Here is a 16,897-nt window from a genome sequence, read left to right on the forward strand (position 1 = left end):
AGACCAGGGGCCCACTCTCAGTACTAATATTCTTCATCTCCTCAATCAACCTGTATTCTCCTAGTACATACTATAATCTATTATTCCATCTATTTAGCCTTTTTGTTCTCATAGGATAGGGAATAGCCATGAAATAGGCCAAATGTTTAGCAGCATGAGGGCCCACTGACACCTGGGCCCACCGGAAGTTTTCACTGGGCCAGTCCGACAATGAATGATTGGCAGTAATAATCTGCATCAGTGTGTGCTTCTTTCTACTTTATGAAAGGACACTGCATGTCTGGGGAGTGCCCACAGGTCTCAAATGAAGAGCAACAAACCAGATATTTCAAGCTGTATTGGGCTAGCAGAACCAGTCAAGCCAAAGGCTCTTCATGATATTTGCATTGAAACAGTACAAGCACACTGGTCTTAGAGTAAAGCTGTCTTTACATAGGCCAAAAAAAAAAACTGGCAGTTCAACCCCTCCATACCCTGTTGTCAGCCTCCACAATTTATAGGTTGGCAAAAGTTTGGCATGTTAGAAAAGGGCAAGGCCACATCATCCTTTACTAAAGCTGGGCATAGATGCAAAGATCCGATCGTACAAATCCTTGATTCGTAAGATTTTCGGATTGTGTGTGGAGTGTCCCGACATCTGTCGTGCCATACCGATTGGTCGTTCAGGTGCCATGCCGATCGGACAGGTTAGAAAATGTATGTCGGCTGCCGATAATATCTCTGCGTGTATTGCCGATCTGACGATCTTCAGTGGGAGACGGTCACTAGCTTTTGTTGGACATAACTTCCGTACAATTGCTGTAGGGGCAGAACATCGGCTGATCTGTTCTTTATTTGATCTGAAAGGTAAGTGGCAGGTTGGGAGATGGGGAAGATCTTTGCATCTATGGCCAGCTTAATTGTTTGGATTTGTTTTTACCTATACATCCTTATTCCCACCCTTCTGTAATATTATTAGATTATTGTGATGCATTCTAATGTCAGTATTCTTATTACAACACTGAGACCATAGGGGGTGAATTTATAATTTTTAGTTTCTTGTCGTACCGAAGCCAGGTGGAGACTCTTCATTTACTGTTTTAAAAGACTAGAAGGACCAAATCTGATTGTTCCATTAAAGGAGAAGGAAAGTTGTATCACACTTAACATTTGGCACCCCCAAGTGATTGTATTTACTTACCTGAAACCCAGGCCGGTACTCCTATCAGGAGAAAACTGCACCTGCCCGGGGTTATTCCAGTGAGCACCTCGGAGCGATCCTCTTCCGGCTTCTTCTTTCTTCATATTTCATAGGCTCAACACATGCACAATAGAATGAAATAGCTAGATTTTTAGTTAAAGCTTGGGTTTTTACTCTAATGTGCATGCGCAGCCGCAAGAGGCAAGAAGAAGTTGGAAGAGGATCGCTCCGTGGTTTTCTCCTGATAGGAGCACCAGTCCGGGGTTTCAGGTAAGTACATTCATTTGGGGATGCCTAACATTTGGCACCCCCAAGTGTGAAAAGACTTTCCTTCTACTTTAAGTCTTGTGGCAGCACACAAATTAATATACAAAGCTTAAATAAGCAGCTTTTAAAGGAAAACTACACCCCCAAAATGAATATTTAAGCAACCGTAACAGGTAGAAGTGTGGAAGCAAAAGACAGAATTCTGTCTGTTATTGGCTCATGTGACCTAACATATATGGTTTGTTTGTGTGCACTGTCTATCCTAAGGTCTCAGGGGGTGACCCTCATTTTTTAAAATGGCAATATTCTATTTATGATTACCCAATGGCACATACTTCTAAAAAAAAGTATATTATTATGGAAATGTTTTATTTACATGAAGCAGGGTTTTACATATGAGCTGTTTGATTCACTATATTTTCATACAGGTCTACATTGTTTGGGGGTATAGTTTTCCCTTAAGTTTTATGTGAAGCTTGTGTGAAATAGACCCTCCCCTGACAGTTGCATATATTATATTTCTGGCGTTTACCAAGTGACTGCCCTATAAATTACCTCAACTGAAGCATTGGTAACTTCTGCCCACCAAGAAGACAACACGCTATATATAAATGTGCTATTGTTCAATTTATCTTCCCTATGTGTGAAATGTGTGTAGCACTGTAGTTTTAGAAATTATTCTGCAATAGGGACTCAAAGAAGAAACGTTGGAATAATTAATTAATTTGGAATAATAGTAACCTTTCTTGCAGACATTTGAACTACTAGCAACACAAGTTTATACATCTTAAATGATGTAATAATTCTGTCTATGGTTGCCAAGACCCTTGCAGTAGGTTGTAAGCTGGTGCTGCATTTTCTCCAAAATGCCAATTGTCCAAGGACTAAGAAATTTTCCTAAGGCTGAGGCAAATATTTCAATCTTCTTTAAAAACACATGGCCATTTAAGTGTATATTAAAAGTTACACTGAAGGTGAACTAGCCCTTTAAAATACTGAAAAAGTGGACAAAGTGTGCCATTTATTAATCCTACAGCCTCCAATGGATAAGGCTTCTATTTCCCATTATTAACGTTAAAGAAAAACAGGGGATTTCCATCCTGTTCTAGATTTAAGGAAATTAAATCAATTTCTGGTGAAGAAATTACTCAAAATAGAATCCTTGAAAACAATAATATAGCATGTCTTCCTTGGAGATTTGCTATTTTCAGTGGATCTGAAGAATGCATATTTCCACATCTGATCTGATTGCTGGTACTTATCAGAGGTTTCTCAGGTTTACTGTAGGAGAGAAACGACACTTCCCATTCACTGGTCTGCCATTTAGCATAACCTCATATCTAGGGCCTTTTCAAAGGTTTTAATCACACTAATAATGGAAATATCATACGTGTAAAGGTATGATACGGCTTGATAAAAGACCAATGGCGGTCTGAAACGTTGCCAATTGTTTTGGGGTCAGAGCCCATGTCTCAATAAAGGCATTTTAAGAAAAGAAACCTATGATTGGTGCTGCCAATAATTGGAAAATTGTGATTAAACGGATGGAAGGTGGAAACCGTTGGACGTGCACCAGGCTCAAGTAGTTTGGAGGTTACAGGTGCTGACTAAGAAACCTGCTTGATCTTTACCAATATGCCCACTTGTGGTTGGTGATATTAGACTGATGCAATCGTTTGGCCCTTGGACCAGTGATTACTTTATAATTGCCGCTAGGCAGGCAGTCAGAGTGATATGATAGCGAAATTAAACCTAGACAATCAATACCAGGCCCATGTAAAGCCACATTTAGTTTTAGCACCAGATCCACAGATGGGAAATCTATTTTCTATTGCAGCAAGGCAGTTCAAGAGTCTGCTAAGACTGTTACATTCAGCAACTCCAATGGCTCCACAAATGGGATGGAATTCAAGCCTTTTAGGGGCAGATTTATCAACATGTAAATTTATAACTCACTTAACTAAAACTCACAGGTTCCATTCATTCCTATGGGATTTTTAACTGCATATTTATCAAATGGTGAACTCCATTCATAAACACAATTCTAAAAATCCCATAGGAATGAATAGAAAGTGAGTGAGTTTTATTGTGGTGAGTTCTAAATTCACACTTTGCTAAATTTGCCCCTTAAAGGGGAACTCCGGCTTCCAAACCAAAATTTGATAATACAGAAACTCCTAATATACCCATCACAGTTACCTGTTCCTTCAAAAAGATGAATAAATATTTCTATGCTGAAATCCAGCTGTTTAACAGTTCTTCTCTTTCTGCATCATTTGAAATCCATGCAGGGAAGGAGGAACTAAACACTGATGTTACAAATTGTAACTACTTCTCCACAACTTACAGACAGCATGCAGGAACTACATAACCCACAATGCATTGCACTATGATGTTCTGTTCCTTATTGAAATCACATGTGCAGGGAATTGTGGGGTTTGGAGGATGCAGACATAGAAAAAAGAAGAAAAATCGATCAATGCACATTAATCTCATGGAACCAATGCTGGGGTCTAGGTTATCTCTCCCCTTTGAAAGCTAATGGCGGGGGAGGACTAAGCCCTATGATGAAACCCAATGCCCAGGTCGGGAGACCTTTTATTTCAGGTAATGCTCTTATGCCGGGAGGCTTTAGCATTTGAAATTATGACCAGAGGTAAATAGTTAGGGACCGCCATATGGGTTTTACTTTGACGTGGTATGGTGGCTTATCAATCTTATGATCATAATTTTGTAACTAAAAAACCCCAGTCTTTGTAAATACATGAATCTGCATAGATTACTGATATGACAGGGGACCAGGGAATGTGCATTGATCAAGTTTTCTTCTTTTTTCTATGTCTGTAGTTAATTTGGCCAGGTCAGTAGCACTTCCATTATATTTTAGTACATTTTTATTAAGCCATGGAGTGCTCCCACAACCTTTCCTTTTTGCATTTGGAGGATGCAGGCTGAGGACAGATGGCTGTTGATGCAAAGTAACAGTAGTCAGCCAGCTCAGCAAAGTAGTCAGAAAGATCAACAGAAGAGCAGGGGGCTAGGCTTTGGGAACTGTCAGAAACCATTAAAAATCATGAAAAGTCTGCATATTTTTTAATTGATGTATATTGCAAAGTTGCGTGAACTTATGTCCACTTTTCAAAAAGCTTAAGTTTTGTTTTTGTGGAGTTACCCTTTAAAGTTTAATGTTCCTGTCTCTAGTGTCTAGTGATCTAGGAGCATTCTGAACTGTTACAATTTGCTACAATTAGTTGATACATTTCATAGCATTATCTGTAGAATATTGGCAACTATTGTATCAATTCTAACAACTACCTTTAATGAAACTCAGGGATTCCGTTCAGCAGGGCTAAAGATGCTAAATGTATCAACTAAATGTATCAATTTAAAACAGTTAAAGAGTTGGAGAGCCACCTCCCAGAGCTGCTTTAGAAGGTGAGAAATTAAACTTTACACTTTGATATTCAATATTAGAACGGTTACAAATTGACAGTGGAAAGTAATAGGAATGATCGGAAACCAACTGAACTGAAAAAAGTGTTTGAAGGTGAATAACCCATATTTTTTAAAGGGGTGGTTACCTTTACATTAACTTTCATGCCCCATTCTAAGCAACTTTTCAAATGATCTTCATCATTTATTTTAGTTTTTTTAATTATTTGCCTTCTTCTTCTTCTGACTCTTTGCACAAATGTTCTGAAAGGCTACAAATGTATTGTTATTTCTACTTTTTATTACTCATCTTTCTATTCAGGCCTCTCCCATTCATATTCCAGTCTCTTATTCAAATCATCGTGCATGGTTGCTATGGTAATGTATCAGTTTTTACTTGTAGAAAGGACAGCCTCCTTTCATAAAGAAGAGTTGCCTGCAGCTGGGCTTGTGCTCCTCTGTGGTTAAACTGTTTGAAACAGAACACAGCCCAAAATGCAGTGTGTAAGATCCATTCGTTTGCATTTTGAATCTGAATGCTAAGGCTAAAACGCAAACAAACTGACTAACTAAGACTAATGTCAGGCGTATGGATCTCGGGCCTGTGGACAAACGCAGACCAAGGATCTGCTCCCACGCTTATTTATGTGCCTACACCTGGATACATTGCGTTGGACAGGGTGCAGGCACACACAGTAGATTTTGGCACCAAACTACTAGAGTTTGCAATTTGGCTCCAAACTCAGCTGTGTGTGCCTGAACCCAGGCCTACAATCCCTATTGTCTATTTTGTAGCAATAACAATTAGCTTCTACTAGTAGCTCTGAGTGTCCTCCTCACCCTAAGGGTCAGGGCACACAGGCAGATTTCGGGGAGATTAGTCGCCCTTGACAAATTCTCTTCTTCGGGATGACTAATCTCCCCAAACTGGCTTCCCTGAGTGATTCATTTTCTGAAGTCACCTGAAGTTTCCTTGCTGGGCGATTCCCCCTGAATCTGCCTGTGTACCCTGACAGAGGTGATCCGTGGGCTGCTGCCGCCCCCCTCTCCTGCTCCACGCTTAAAAGTTTAGCGTCGGAGCAGGTCAAAAGGGGCTGCATAGCTAGTGCAATCAGTGTGTACTGCGCTTTCAGCACTAGCAGAGACGAATTTCCGGTTTAAAAAACGGAAATTTGGCTCTTAAAGTTACAGGAGGCGGCTTTTTGCCGCCCGTTGTATCTGGCCGTTCACTTTAGCTCACCTTGCCTCATGGCAGGAATGGCCCTGTGCGATGACCCTAAAAAGGGTGTATATAATCTCTTAATAGCAGGGCAGTGCCTCATACTAACAGAAGCACAAGTAGGGTTGCCACCTTTTAATAAAAGTTCCACCAGCCGGTGGAGGGAGCGGGAACAAAAGAGTGGGTTGTGACGTTGAAAGGGGCGGAGCCACGGCACGTGATTGGCTGGGATAGATCCTCAGCACGGCGATTGGCAAGAAGCCGGCAAAAAAGGTGCGTTTGGGGGTAGGCCACGGGCTTTTGTTAGATTACAAATTTACCGGCAGCTACATTGCCGGTAAATTTGTAATACTGGTCCCTGCCTTGGCAGGTGTTTTACCGGCTAGGCCGGTAAAGTACCGGCCAGGTGGCAACCCTAAGCACAAGCACAACATGACGCAAATTATAAATTGCACATCACAGGCCCAGACTGGCAGTTAGGGTTGCCACCTTGTCTAAAAAATTTTATCGGCGCGTGGGAACAAAAGGAGTGGTTTGTGAGTCACGCACAAAAGGGGTGGAGTCACGCACCATGACGCAAAAGGACGTGGAGAAACACGTGCAATGGCCAAAAGCCTGAAAAAAAAGGTAACTACTGAGCAAAGTGGGCCAAGGGCTTTTTGTTAAGGGTATTACAACTACATTGCCGGTAAATTTGTAATACCAGCTTTGGCCTTGGCATGTGTTTTACCAGCTAGGCCGGTAAAATACTGGCCGGGTGGCAACCCTACTGGCAATCTGTGAGTTCTGACAAATGCCAGAGGGGCTGCTGTACAATGCCATAGAACTTCACTATTTATTGGGTTGGTTGAGAGCTGTATGGGCCTTTATGTACTTGAAATGACAGGGCCTATTTGGACTCCCAGTCCAGACCTGACAGATCACCTTCAGAAATTAAGCCCACATAGGTCTATTGCATACAATTTCTAAGCAGTAATGGGCCGTCTCTGGGCCATTTTTGGTCATGAGAGAAATGTCAGCAGAGAATGCTCCATGTGCCGTAGGCCTAAGGTCTTTATGCCAAACACAATCATAGGGCGCTGATGAAACTGCCTGTATGAGTTTTAAATCCATTGACAGAACTTGAGACTCCTTGCAAATAGTGCCATAGGGGTTTGGTAAGGCTAATGAAATCCCTGTAATCGAAATATTTACATTTTTCCCCTAGAACACATTTTTGGGTGAATGAGACATGAAAAGGCGCTTTTCCATCCAGCCACATTGCCCCGCGAGACCTCCCTCATTCCTCCATTGTGTGACTCATCCGCGCCGTTCGTTGTGCCCAGGAGGGATTTCCAGACGCGCTGCGGAATCACTTCGCCAGCATCACACACGAGCCCCTTAGAACCGGACTGACCGCAATGAACCTTCTCCGTGTCCCAGTCTAACAACGACATGCCAATTCTCAAGCGCCGCCTCTCGTCATTCACTGCAGCGCGGGCCTGGCCGGCACACTAGGGGTTAAACCCTGCTGTAACTCGATCCGACCGCTGCTGCACAGACTCTACAGCGACTAACCGAGGCTTCCCTCACAGCATCTCTAGCCCTGCTTGGATCGCCACCATCTCTGCGAGGCTCTGACAGAGAATCCCGGTAGCCACGTCCGTCTGGGCTTCTGCCCCTTTCAGATAAGCTTTTCTTCCCTGGTCAGTACGGACAGCATTCAGCATGGATATCGGCAGCTAGACACAATGAATGAGCCCACTTACAGCCGCTCTCAGGCCTGCATGTAGGAGCCCTTGGTGCAGGTAAGCAAGTATGTCCCTTACAGGCCCCCCTACAAACATGGATGTTTACTCTTGTCATGAACTAAGGGGACTACTGCTGACTGGAAATGTTTACACACCTTTGTTTATCCTCTTTTCCCAAGAAACCTCCTCTCTCTCTTTCTATGAACATATTAAATATCAATTTGTCATGTTTCAAATGAATGTTACAATGAAGGTGGTGCTGTTGTTGTTGTTGCGTGGCCTTAGAGTTGCATTTTTTTTATCTGAGCATGAAGTATTAAGACTAAAGTAATGCACTCCCATGAGACAAGGGACACCTGTTCATGGATAAGGAACAGAGAAGTCATTTTCAGCAAATGCAATGTTTGTGTATCCCTGGAAATATGAGAACTCCCAGTTGTGAATGTTTCCTTTGAGCGATGAGTTTGTAACTAACAAGGCACAGACATTTGAGCTGTATCACACGGTGACTTGTTTGTGCAATTTTGTTTTTGTATGAACACCAGATTTTAGGTACATACATGAAGATATCTGCTTGTCTGGCAACATTGACAAACGAGCGTATTTTTCACCGATATGTCCACCAATGGCAGGACTATATTGGGTAATCCAAACATTCGGCCCCAGGGCCGAACAATCTGATTACAACGAGGAACAATGGGCTCCGACGGGTCAATTGGCAAGAAAAAGTAAACCTTCCCGATCGATATCGTGGCCAGATATTGATCAGGAAGACACGTCGGAAGCCCCCCATAATTGCTGAATAGGTCTAAAGGACCAGGTCCAGACTGAGCATTAAAATAGGCCCTGGCATTTCAAGTACACGGAGGCCCAATCAGCCCACACAGAGGCCCAAACAGCTCCCACCAGCCCACTAAATACTGACTCTCTATGGGACCTTATAGCAGCCCCTCTGGCATTTGCCAGAACCCACAGATTGCCAGTCCGGGCCTGTAAAGGACCAATATCGGCAGCTTTATCTGCCCGTGTACGGCCACCTTTACCCGCAACTGAGTCATTTTGATTTCCATTATTACATAGTATTTTATTTTTTAATAAAAAAACCTATTTAAATTGCTATGTTTATGGGCTCATGCAGACCTCGGTTCTTTCTTTAGGTTATGTTGGAAACGAAAAAAAAAAAATCAGATTTGCAAAAGACTGCTAAGTGGATGTACTTCACACAAAATATAAGTCAAAATAAGATAAGTCTTCACATTGCATAACACATACTCTCCTACCAGTTTCCATTTATATCTACATTGATATCTCCTTTACAAGTAATTGATGAGCATTTAGGGTTTTTTTTGTATGGTAATACACTTCTGAAATATTCTAAAAAAGACAAATTAATGAACATACATTAGTTTGCTGACAGTTTAGGTAATTGTTGGTGTTTTTCATATTTGTGTCTGCCTAATTCTTATCCACTGAAAGTAATCTTGTGATAAGGAATGCAACTCATCCTGAAAACCCTAAAGAATGAAACTCCTTGGTGTTGCCAAGCCAGGTATTTCTGTTAGCCAGGGATCAACGTTCCTTCTAATTCCTTCTTGGCTATGTGCGCAAAATTCAATGTAAAATATTTTAAGTACACATTTCTAAACGTGTGGTGTGCATTTTTAAAAAACGTTTCCTCAGGTCAGAATGAATACAAAATTTTGTCTTTTCACACAAAATTCTTTTAGAGTTTAGAGGGAGCATTGGTAGAAATCTGTTGTGGCTTATTAGGGCAGTGCGCATGCACAGTATATTAAAATCAGAACTCAGGCTAGGGCCACACAGCACAGCTCCTTTGAAGTACAGAAAGCTGGCTGGAAGTGATACTTCATATTCTTGTTTAAAAGTCCAGTAATATAAAACAATTTTTTAAAAAAAATTAGTTTCTACACAACAAAAAAAAAACACCAAGACCCTTTCAATTTTAAATTCGCAAAGTCTTTATTTAGAAATAACTTACTGATTCTCCGCTTGCACTCCTCTTCAGAAACGGCGACAGGGCGGCGATCCTCGGGCGCCGCTCGATTTCTCCTCTCCGTCTTCTATAGGAGATAGCCAGGGAGGAGAAATCAAGCCCCGCATGATGGATTGTCGCCCTTTCGCCGTTTCTGAAGAGGAGCGCAAGCGGAGAATCAGTAAGTTATTTCTTAATAAAGACTTTGCGAATTTCAAGTTAAAAGTTTTTTCGTTAAGTACAAACAAATTTCTTTTAAAAAAAAAAATGTTTGTTACTGGTTCTTTAATGCCAAAACTATCAAAAAACAAATGTTTCTTAATTAGAACAATATGCAAAAAGCATGTTCAACACAAGCCATATTAATTCAGCTAATGTTAAAAAGAAATGCATACTGTCCCTTTAACTATGTTACACATTGTGGCACAAGGAACACATAGTCCTGTGTTTGCATTCAGTGTATGTATGTATGTTAAGGCAATGGCACATGGTATATTTTGTCACCTACAGCTACAATAATTCTTGTTACATTCCTATAAAATACAAATTGCTTGTGGGGGAAACATACGCAATGTGAAGTTGCCTGAAGTTTTCTCACCAAGATTTATCTCCGGTGACAAAATGTCCCTGATGTCTTAGGAGAGCTAAAGGTATAATCACTGGGGAGAGAGCATGCGTCTGCCTGTAAAAAAGACTTGAAGGAAATTGTGGAGAATAAGCTCCTACAAACAGGAGCCGTGGGCTATCAGCCAAGTGATTATATATGTCTATGATTTGACGCTCCCCAGTGATTTTGCCTTTCTCTCATTTAAAGGGGAAATAAATTCATTTAGCAAGCAAAGGCCTCCCTCCACAGATTAGACTTGAGAGAATAGGTGGCCATAGACTTTACATCTTTTCGGTCAGGTTAGAAAATTGTCATTCACAATGAAATGTATCCATTGTCTGATTGTTTGCAGGGCCAAGCAAGCTGCAACCCATAGTTTTCCTGGCTTCAACTACTAGACCATATCACTTGAAATGATCTTTTTAGTTGATGGGCAAATTGTACTTTTAAACAACTGTTTCAGGTAAGGTACCTGTGTAGGGAGCCTATGCTTGCAAATAACTTTACTCCTTCTTTTGATAAATATTTTCGGTAGTTTGTAAATGTGATTGCAATTGAAAACATTTTTTGTTTACTCAGAGAATATAAACAGCCAGATATATTTAAAAGCAAATACATCTACAAATTAATTTAACTTCTTTTTAGGGCAGGGGCACACAAAGCTACAGGGGGAGATTAGTCGCCCAGCGACAAATCGCTTCTTCACCTGAAGAACAATCGATTTGTCGCTGGGCAACTTATCTCCCCCTGTAGCTTTGTGTGCCCCTGCTCTTAATAGGGCTATTTACACTGTGGTCAGATTTATCAAAATGTGAGATTTGAGCTCAGGGAAAAAAAAACACACACTTTCTCTTCATTCTTATGGGATTTGTATGTATCAATGCATTAATGTTCACCATTTGATAAATTTGGGATTCTAAAAATCTCATAGGAATGAATAGAAAGTGTGATAAATCTGCCCCTGTGTGTTTAGATTGCATTTACTGTTCAATTTGTGCAACACTGAGCAAGTCATATTACGAGACAGCAAGTTATATCAAATATCACTTTAACAAATTAAAAATCAGACGTTATTCATTTTAAAACTGAATTGTATATAAATTTGTCTTTCAAACATGCAATTTAGTGTGATGATCTTGTTTGTGTGACACAATTAGACATTTTCAGTAGGCTCCTAATTTAGACAGACATATCTAAAGTTACAAGTATTCCAGAGGTAAACTAATGGAAGTTGAAACCAGTGGCGTAACTAGATATTACTGGGCCCCACAGCAAATTATTTTTCAGGCCCCCAAAATGTTTGACTTGTTTCTCCAATATTTATTGAAATTGTATATGAATTAGGGCCTCATGGGGCCCCTATACCTCCTGGGCCCCCTGCAGCTGCAGGGTCTGCTTCCTCTATAGTTACGCCCCAGGGAAGTTCCATATGGTTGTAGTGGTAAGCCTAGCAAATGCATTTCATCAGGGAGATTTATGAGACAAGTCACAACAACAAATCGTTCTCAGGTTTCAAATGTAGCAACAGTTCAGTCTATTTGAAGTCACCTATTAATGGTTTTCTGTGGACTTATAAGGAGAAAATAGTCTGTGCCATAAAGGAACACTGTGATTTTTCCCTTAGAGAAATTGTTGTCTAATTATAACATTAATGCTTTTCAGGCTTGTTAAATAGTACTCTAGTTGAGCAAAACAAGGAGTCTGTCATTTCAGAACAATGCTTTGTTACAAAGATATTGTAGGCACAAACTTTACATTGATTTGTCACTTTTAACCAGTTTTACAGGGAAGCAGATAGTTTTCAGTGCCACAATCCATGACTTTACACTGTAAACAAAAGAAATGTTTTAGCACGCACACTTGGGCAGAGTTTTGAGATATTACTTGGTCAAATGGTCGTGTATTTGAAGACCTATTGATAACCATTGCACTGATGCAGTGGATCAGACCATGGATTAGTGTGTCACATTGGACATGCACAAAATTGCTGGTCACTGGTCTGACAGGTTTTTCATTTTGGCCTATCTAAACTTTGTTCAGCCCACTGTAGGAAAGCAAATATTTATATTTGAAAACTTTGGTGTCACTTCCTGAGGTTTCTTAAGGTATTCAAAGAAAACTTGAAATTCAATAATACACAAAACTGCCTAAACCTGTTTCTGACGATCTGAGAAAAAACAAATCTATTTCTTTACTGTCTTATTCCATTACCACACCTTGTAATTAAGGTGGCACAAGGTGCAACCAGATTGCACAACATTCTACATCTGCATTCACATTTTCTTAATTATTTTTAATTATCTTAATTATTTCTCAACATTTATTTGAATTATTTTTTTTTAAAAAAAACTGTTTTTGTAATGCAATTTTATATTTTCCCCCTGATCATGGTTTGTTTAGTATTCAGGAAACCAAATTCGTTGTATGCAACAAAGCCCATATGGTAAAGATGAAAGGAGACATTATGTGCAGTTACAGTTGAACCCACATTCAACGGACCAAAAAAAATTGGTGTAAAATCTGGGGATATAACATTGAGGTGTCACTGTAAATTAGACACAAATAAGTTTTATTCCATGCGTTTAGCAACTAATTGTATCAACCAAATGAAACAATCTGAAAACAACTGTATTGAAAATAGTGTTTGGAAGATGAACAACCCCTTTAGGGTTTAAGCACACGGGCACATTCGGGGAGATTTAGTCGCCTGGCGACTAATCACCTCTTTTGCGGGGCGACAATCTCCCCGATCTGCCTTCCCCCTGCCTGCTGCCTGCTATAATGACAAAACGCCAGCGCCAATGCACTCGCAGTGCTTCGATTTCTGAAGTCGCCCGAAGCTTCGCAGTGCTTCGATTTCTGACTTCAGAAATCAAACCACTGCGAGTGCATTGGCGCTGGCATTTGTCATTATAGCAGGCAGGGGGAAGGCAGTTCGGGGAGATTGACGCCCCGCAAAAGAGGCGATTAGTCGCCAGGCAACTAAATCTCCCAGAATCTGCCCGTGTGCTTAAACCCTTAGGGCAGTGGTGTCCAATCTTTTGGCTTCCCTGGGCCACATTGGAAAAAGAAAAATTGTCCGGGGGCCACACATGAAATACACAAACACTTTTAATTTGTAAAAGTAAAGAAAATACACAGAAAAGAACTGCAATACCAGTTGAATAACAAGATGGAGCTATACATTAGAACAGTGATCCCCGACCAGTAGCTCGCGAACAACATGTTGCTCACCAACCCCTTGGATGTTGCTCCCAGTGGCCTCAAAGGAGGTGATTATTTTTGAATTCCCGGCTTGGAGGCAAGTTTTGAATGCATAAAAATCACGTGTACTGCTAAAAACAGCCTCCTGTAGGCTGCCAGTCCACATAGGGGCTACCAAATAGCCAATCACAGCCCTTATTTGGCACCCCAGGAAGTTTTTGCATGCCTGTGTTGCTCCACAACTCTTTCTTTTTGAATGTGGCTCACGGGTAAAAAAAGGTTGGGGAACCCTGCACTAGAATATTGGACATCTGGATATTAAATAGACTTATTATTATATTATTATTATGACGTTTCCTCGGGAACTGAATTTCAAGCTGGGCCACATTCATATCCATCCTGGGCCGCAGTTTGGACACCCCTGCCTTAGGGTAAGGGCGACTAATCACCTCTTCTTTGGGGCGACTAATCTCCCCCGAACGGCTTCCTCTGTCTTGCGCCGGCTATAATGAAAAATCTCCTGCAGCATGGCACAGGCGATTTTCCATTATAGCCGGCGGAAGACAGGGGGAAGTCGTTTGGGGAGATTAGTCGCCCCAAAGAAGAGGCAATTAGTAGCCTGTTTACATTAATTAAACAATGAGATGCTTTAAAGTTATTTGTAAATGTTATTGCTACTGAAAACAGTATTTGTCTGTCTCTTACTATTCCTTCCACTGCTTATCCTGACTACAACCCTTCCACTCAACTTTTGCAACATTAGTCAGTTCTCCCCTATCCAAGATTCCATTTCCCATGGTGCTTTGTAGGATCTATAATAGGTCTGAGATGTCACAATTTACATTTCAATATAACCAACCAATTTTTTCTTTTTTTCCAGGTTACCATGGCTAACTTCAGCCCTCTGACTGTCTTTATCTCAGTGACTAGCTTAGCAGTATTTCAGTTCCTGTTTCATGTTGGAAGCTCCTGGCTCTCCACCCGTTTAACTGGTGGTTTCCACAAGCTGAGTGCAAGACAGAAGATTGAATGGAATTCCAGGTAATATAAACAAGTTCCTTGCTTAACTGTAAAAATTTTCTTTTCAGCCCAATCCAAGAACATCAGTGGCTCCTCTGCCCAGCCATACCAATACACACCTTTCGTTTGCAGCCCTACACAGCCTGCCTCATGTCTTACTTTTAAAGGGGAAGTTAATCTTACAATTTCCTGTTAGTATGATATAGAAATATCTTCAGATATCTTTTTCTTGCAAGTAAGAGTGAACTTAGATTTTTATTTGTTGATTATATTTTCTATTTCTGTCTCTCTAGTATTTATTCTCTGCATTGATCTATTCTGGTTGTATTTTTTTAAATTATTTTTAAGATTTGTTTTATTTATTTTGGCTCTTCCAGTATTTAATTTAAACCACTGCCTTTTTGCTAGGGCCATTGGAATCCTAACAGCCACATAACTTTTCAAATTCTAAACTGGATATAGTTGCAGAACAAAACAAACAAAAATTGCAGTCTTTCCCCTAAGATGAAGTCGGACAATTACGGTATATATTTTCTGCCTGCGCATAAAGTGCTCAGTTATTGTGAGTGGGTCATTGACTCCTCAAGAAATGATCAGTTCTGACCCTGGCCTTGTTATTGACACTGCTTCAGATTTCTTCTTGGCTCCAGTTTGTGTTTTCTGGCTCTGACCCAGTTTATTTCCAATATATCTTCTGGAATCTCTTCCTGGGTTAATGCTCAGACGACAAGCTATTTTCTCTGCTGCCAAACTCATCCAGCTGTGTCTCTACAAAGAGCTAAAGGAGCTTATAAGTGTATGCTAGTTCTGCAGCTTTTGGTAGGATTATTTCTCCTGCTGTTGACTTCCTAGTCTTCTATCTTGCTTACACTACTATCAGCATAGGGCTCTTTTCACTGACTTTTAGGGCAATGCCTCACAAGGAAATTCTGGGCGACCTTGCAAAAATGAAGTCACCAGTTTATGTTGATTTACAGTATTGCCAATGAGAAAGCATTTGCAATGGATTAGTCGCCCATGGTAGCGATATTTTATCTCTTTGTGTGCCATTGCCCTTACACATACAAAACCACTCTGTAAGCATACAAAAAGTATTTTCAAGGTTACCATTCCCTTTAATTTCAGAAGAGCAAAATATTCTGAAAAGGTAGGTGAATGTATTGATGTCGTTGTTCATTGTGCATTAGAGCAAAAATAAATATCTTGAATTGCAGCAGTTTATACTGGGTCTAATATGTAGCCCTTAGACCTAACACACCCATTCCTCAATAATGAGTAGTTATCGGCTACAATTTCATTCATTTATGATAAATTGCAGGTATTGAAATGTAAAATAAGAGTATTTTTTGTATTTTTAATCAAGGTTATTAAACCGATTTAACCCAGGAAATCGAGATTGCTACTGCTCCATTCTTTTCCATTAAACTGTGGTACGATCTTGGATTCTGATAGGGTTTCAATTTCTATGTACACTTCCTGAGCTTTGTAATGAAACATTTATTGGCCCAACTTCAGCTGCAACGCTGAAATGCATTTCAGCATTAAATTTCACTGATTCTGGATGAACTTTGAGGCATCTTTGGGGAATGTGAAGTAATGTTTGCCATTCTCTTAGAAAAGGGGCATGCTGAGATTGTGAAGAAAGAAATGTATACTTTTATAGATTATATCTCATAAGTACCTGAAGAATTATTTGACGTTATTCTGAAATGTCCAAGATGGTAACAAACAGACTCTTCAGTATTTTCACACAGACAAAGAAAAAGATACTTGTCGGTTCTGAGATCGGAGTTGTGTACATTTCACTTTTTTATTATAAATTGCTGCCAACTGTCTTGCTAAAACAAGGGATGTTATAGAAAATAATATAGTATTCTAGCAAGTAAGAAAGCAGACTTGTCTCACAGGAAAGCCATGGCAAAAGTTCTCTCATGGGCCTTGTATCAAGGTGGAAGCATAATCAACCCTTTTTTCTTCATATGCATATTTCTGAGGATGTTTATAAATCACTTATAGCTTGTATCACAGCTAATTAAAGAAATTATTTTACTTATCTAACATTGTTTCTGATTACTAATTTTCTGCACAGAGTAGGGGTCAAGGGACACATTGTCATCCTGTCATTTAATAAATGTAATGCCATATCCACTGTTACCCCACTGTGATGGTCACTACAATATAAATTAAGGGAGAGGTAAGGATGTATCCTAGAGAATTGTGGTTTATGTGGGAACCCCTCTTTTAT

At 40.3% G+C, this 16,897-nt stretch overlaps 1 protein-coding gene across 4 annotated transcripts in view; it reads left to right on the forward strand.

Moving 5' to 3' along the window:
- The first annotated feature begins 6,496 nt into the window (after positions 1-6,496).
- tlcd4.S (TLC domain containing 4 S homeolog) overlaps positions 6,497-16,897 on the forward strand; it is a 32,244-nt gene continuing 21,843 nt past the window's right edge. Inside the window, exons 1-3 of one of the 4 annotated variants that reach the window (XM_018259356.2) lie at positions 6,497-6,725; positions 7,306-7,885; positions 14,513-14,673. In XM_018259356.2, coding sequence (XP_018114845.1) covers positions 14,519-14,673 — 155 coding nt within the window. In that variant the 5' untranslated portion in view covers positions 6,497-6,725; positions 7,306-7,885; positions 14,513-14,518. 4 annotated transcript variants of the gene reach the window in all.

Source organism: Xenopus laevis, chromosome 4S (assembly GCF_017654675.1).
Source record: "Xenopus laevis strain J_2021 chromosome 4S, Xenopus_laevis_v10.1, whole genome shotgun sequence".
NCBI lineage: Eukaryota > Metazoa > Chordata > Amphibia > Anura > Pipidae > Xenopus > Xenopus laevis.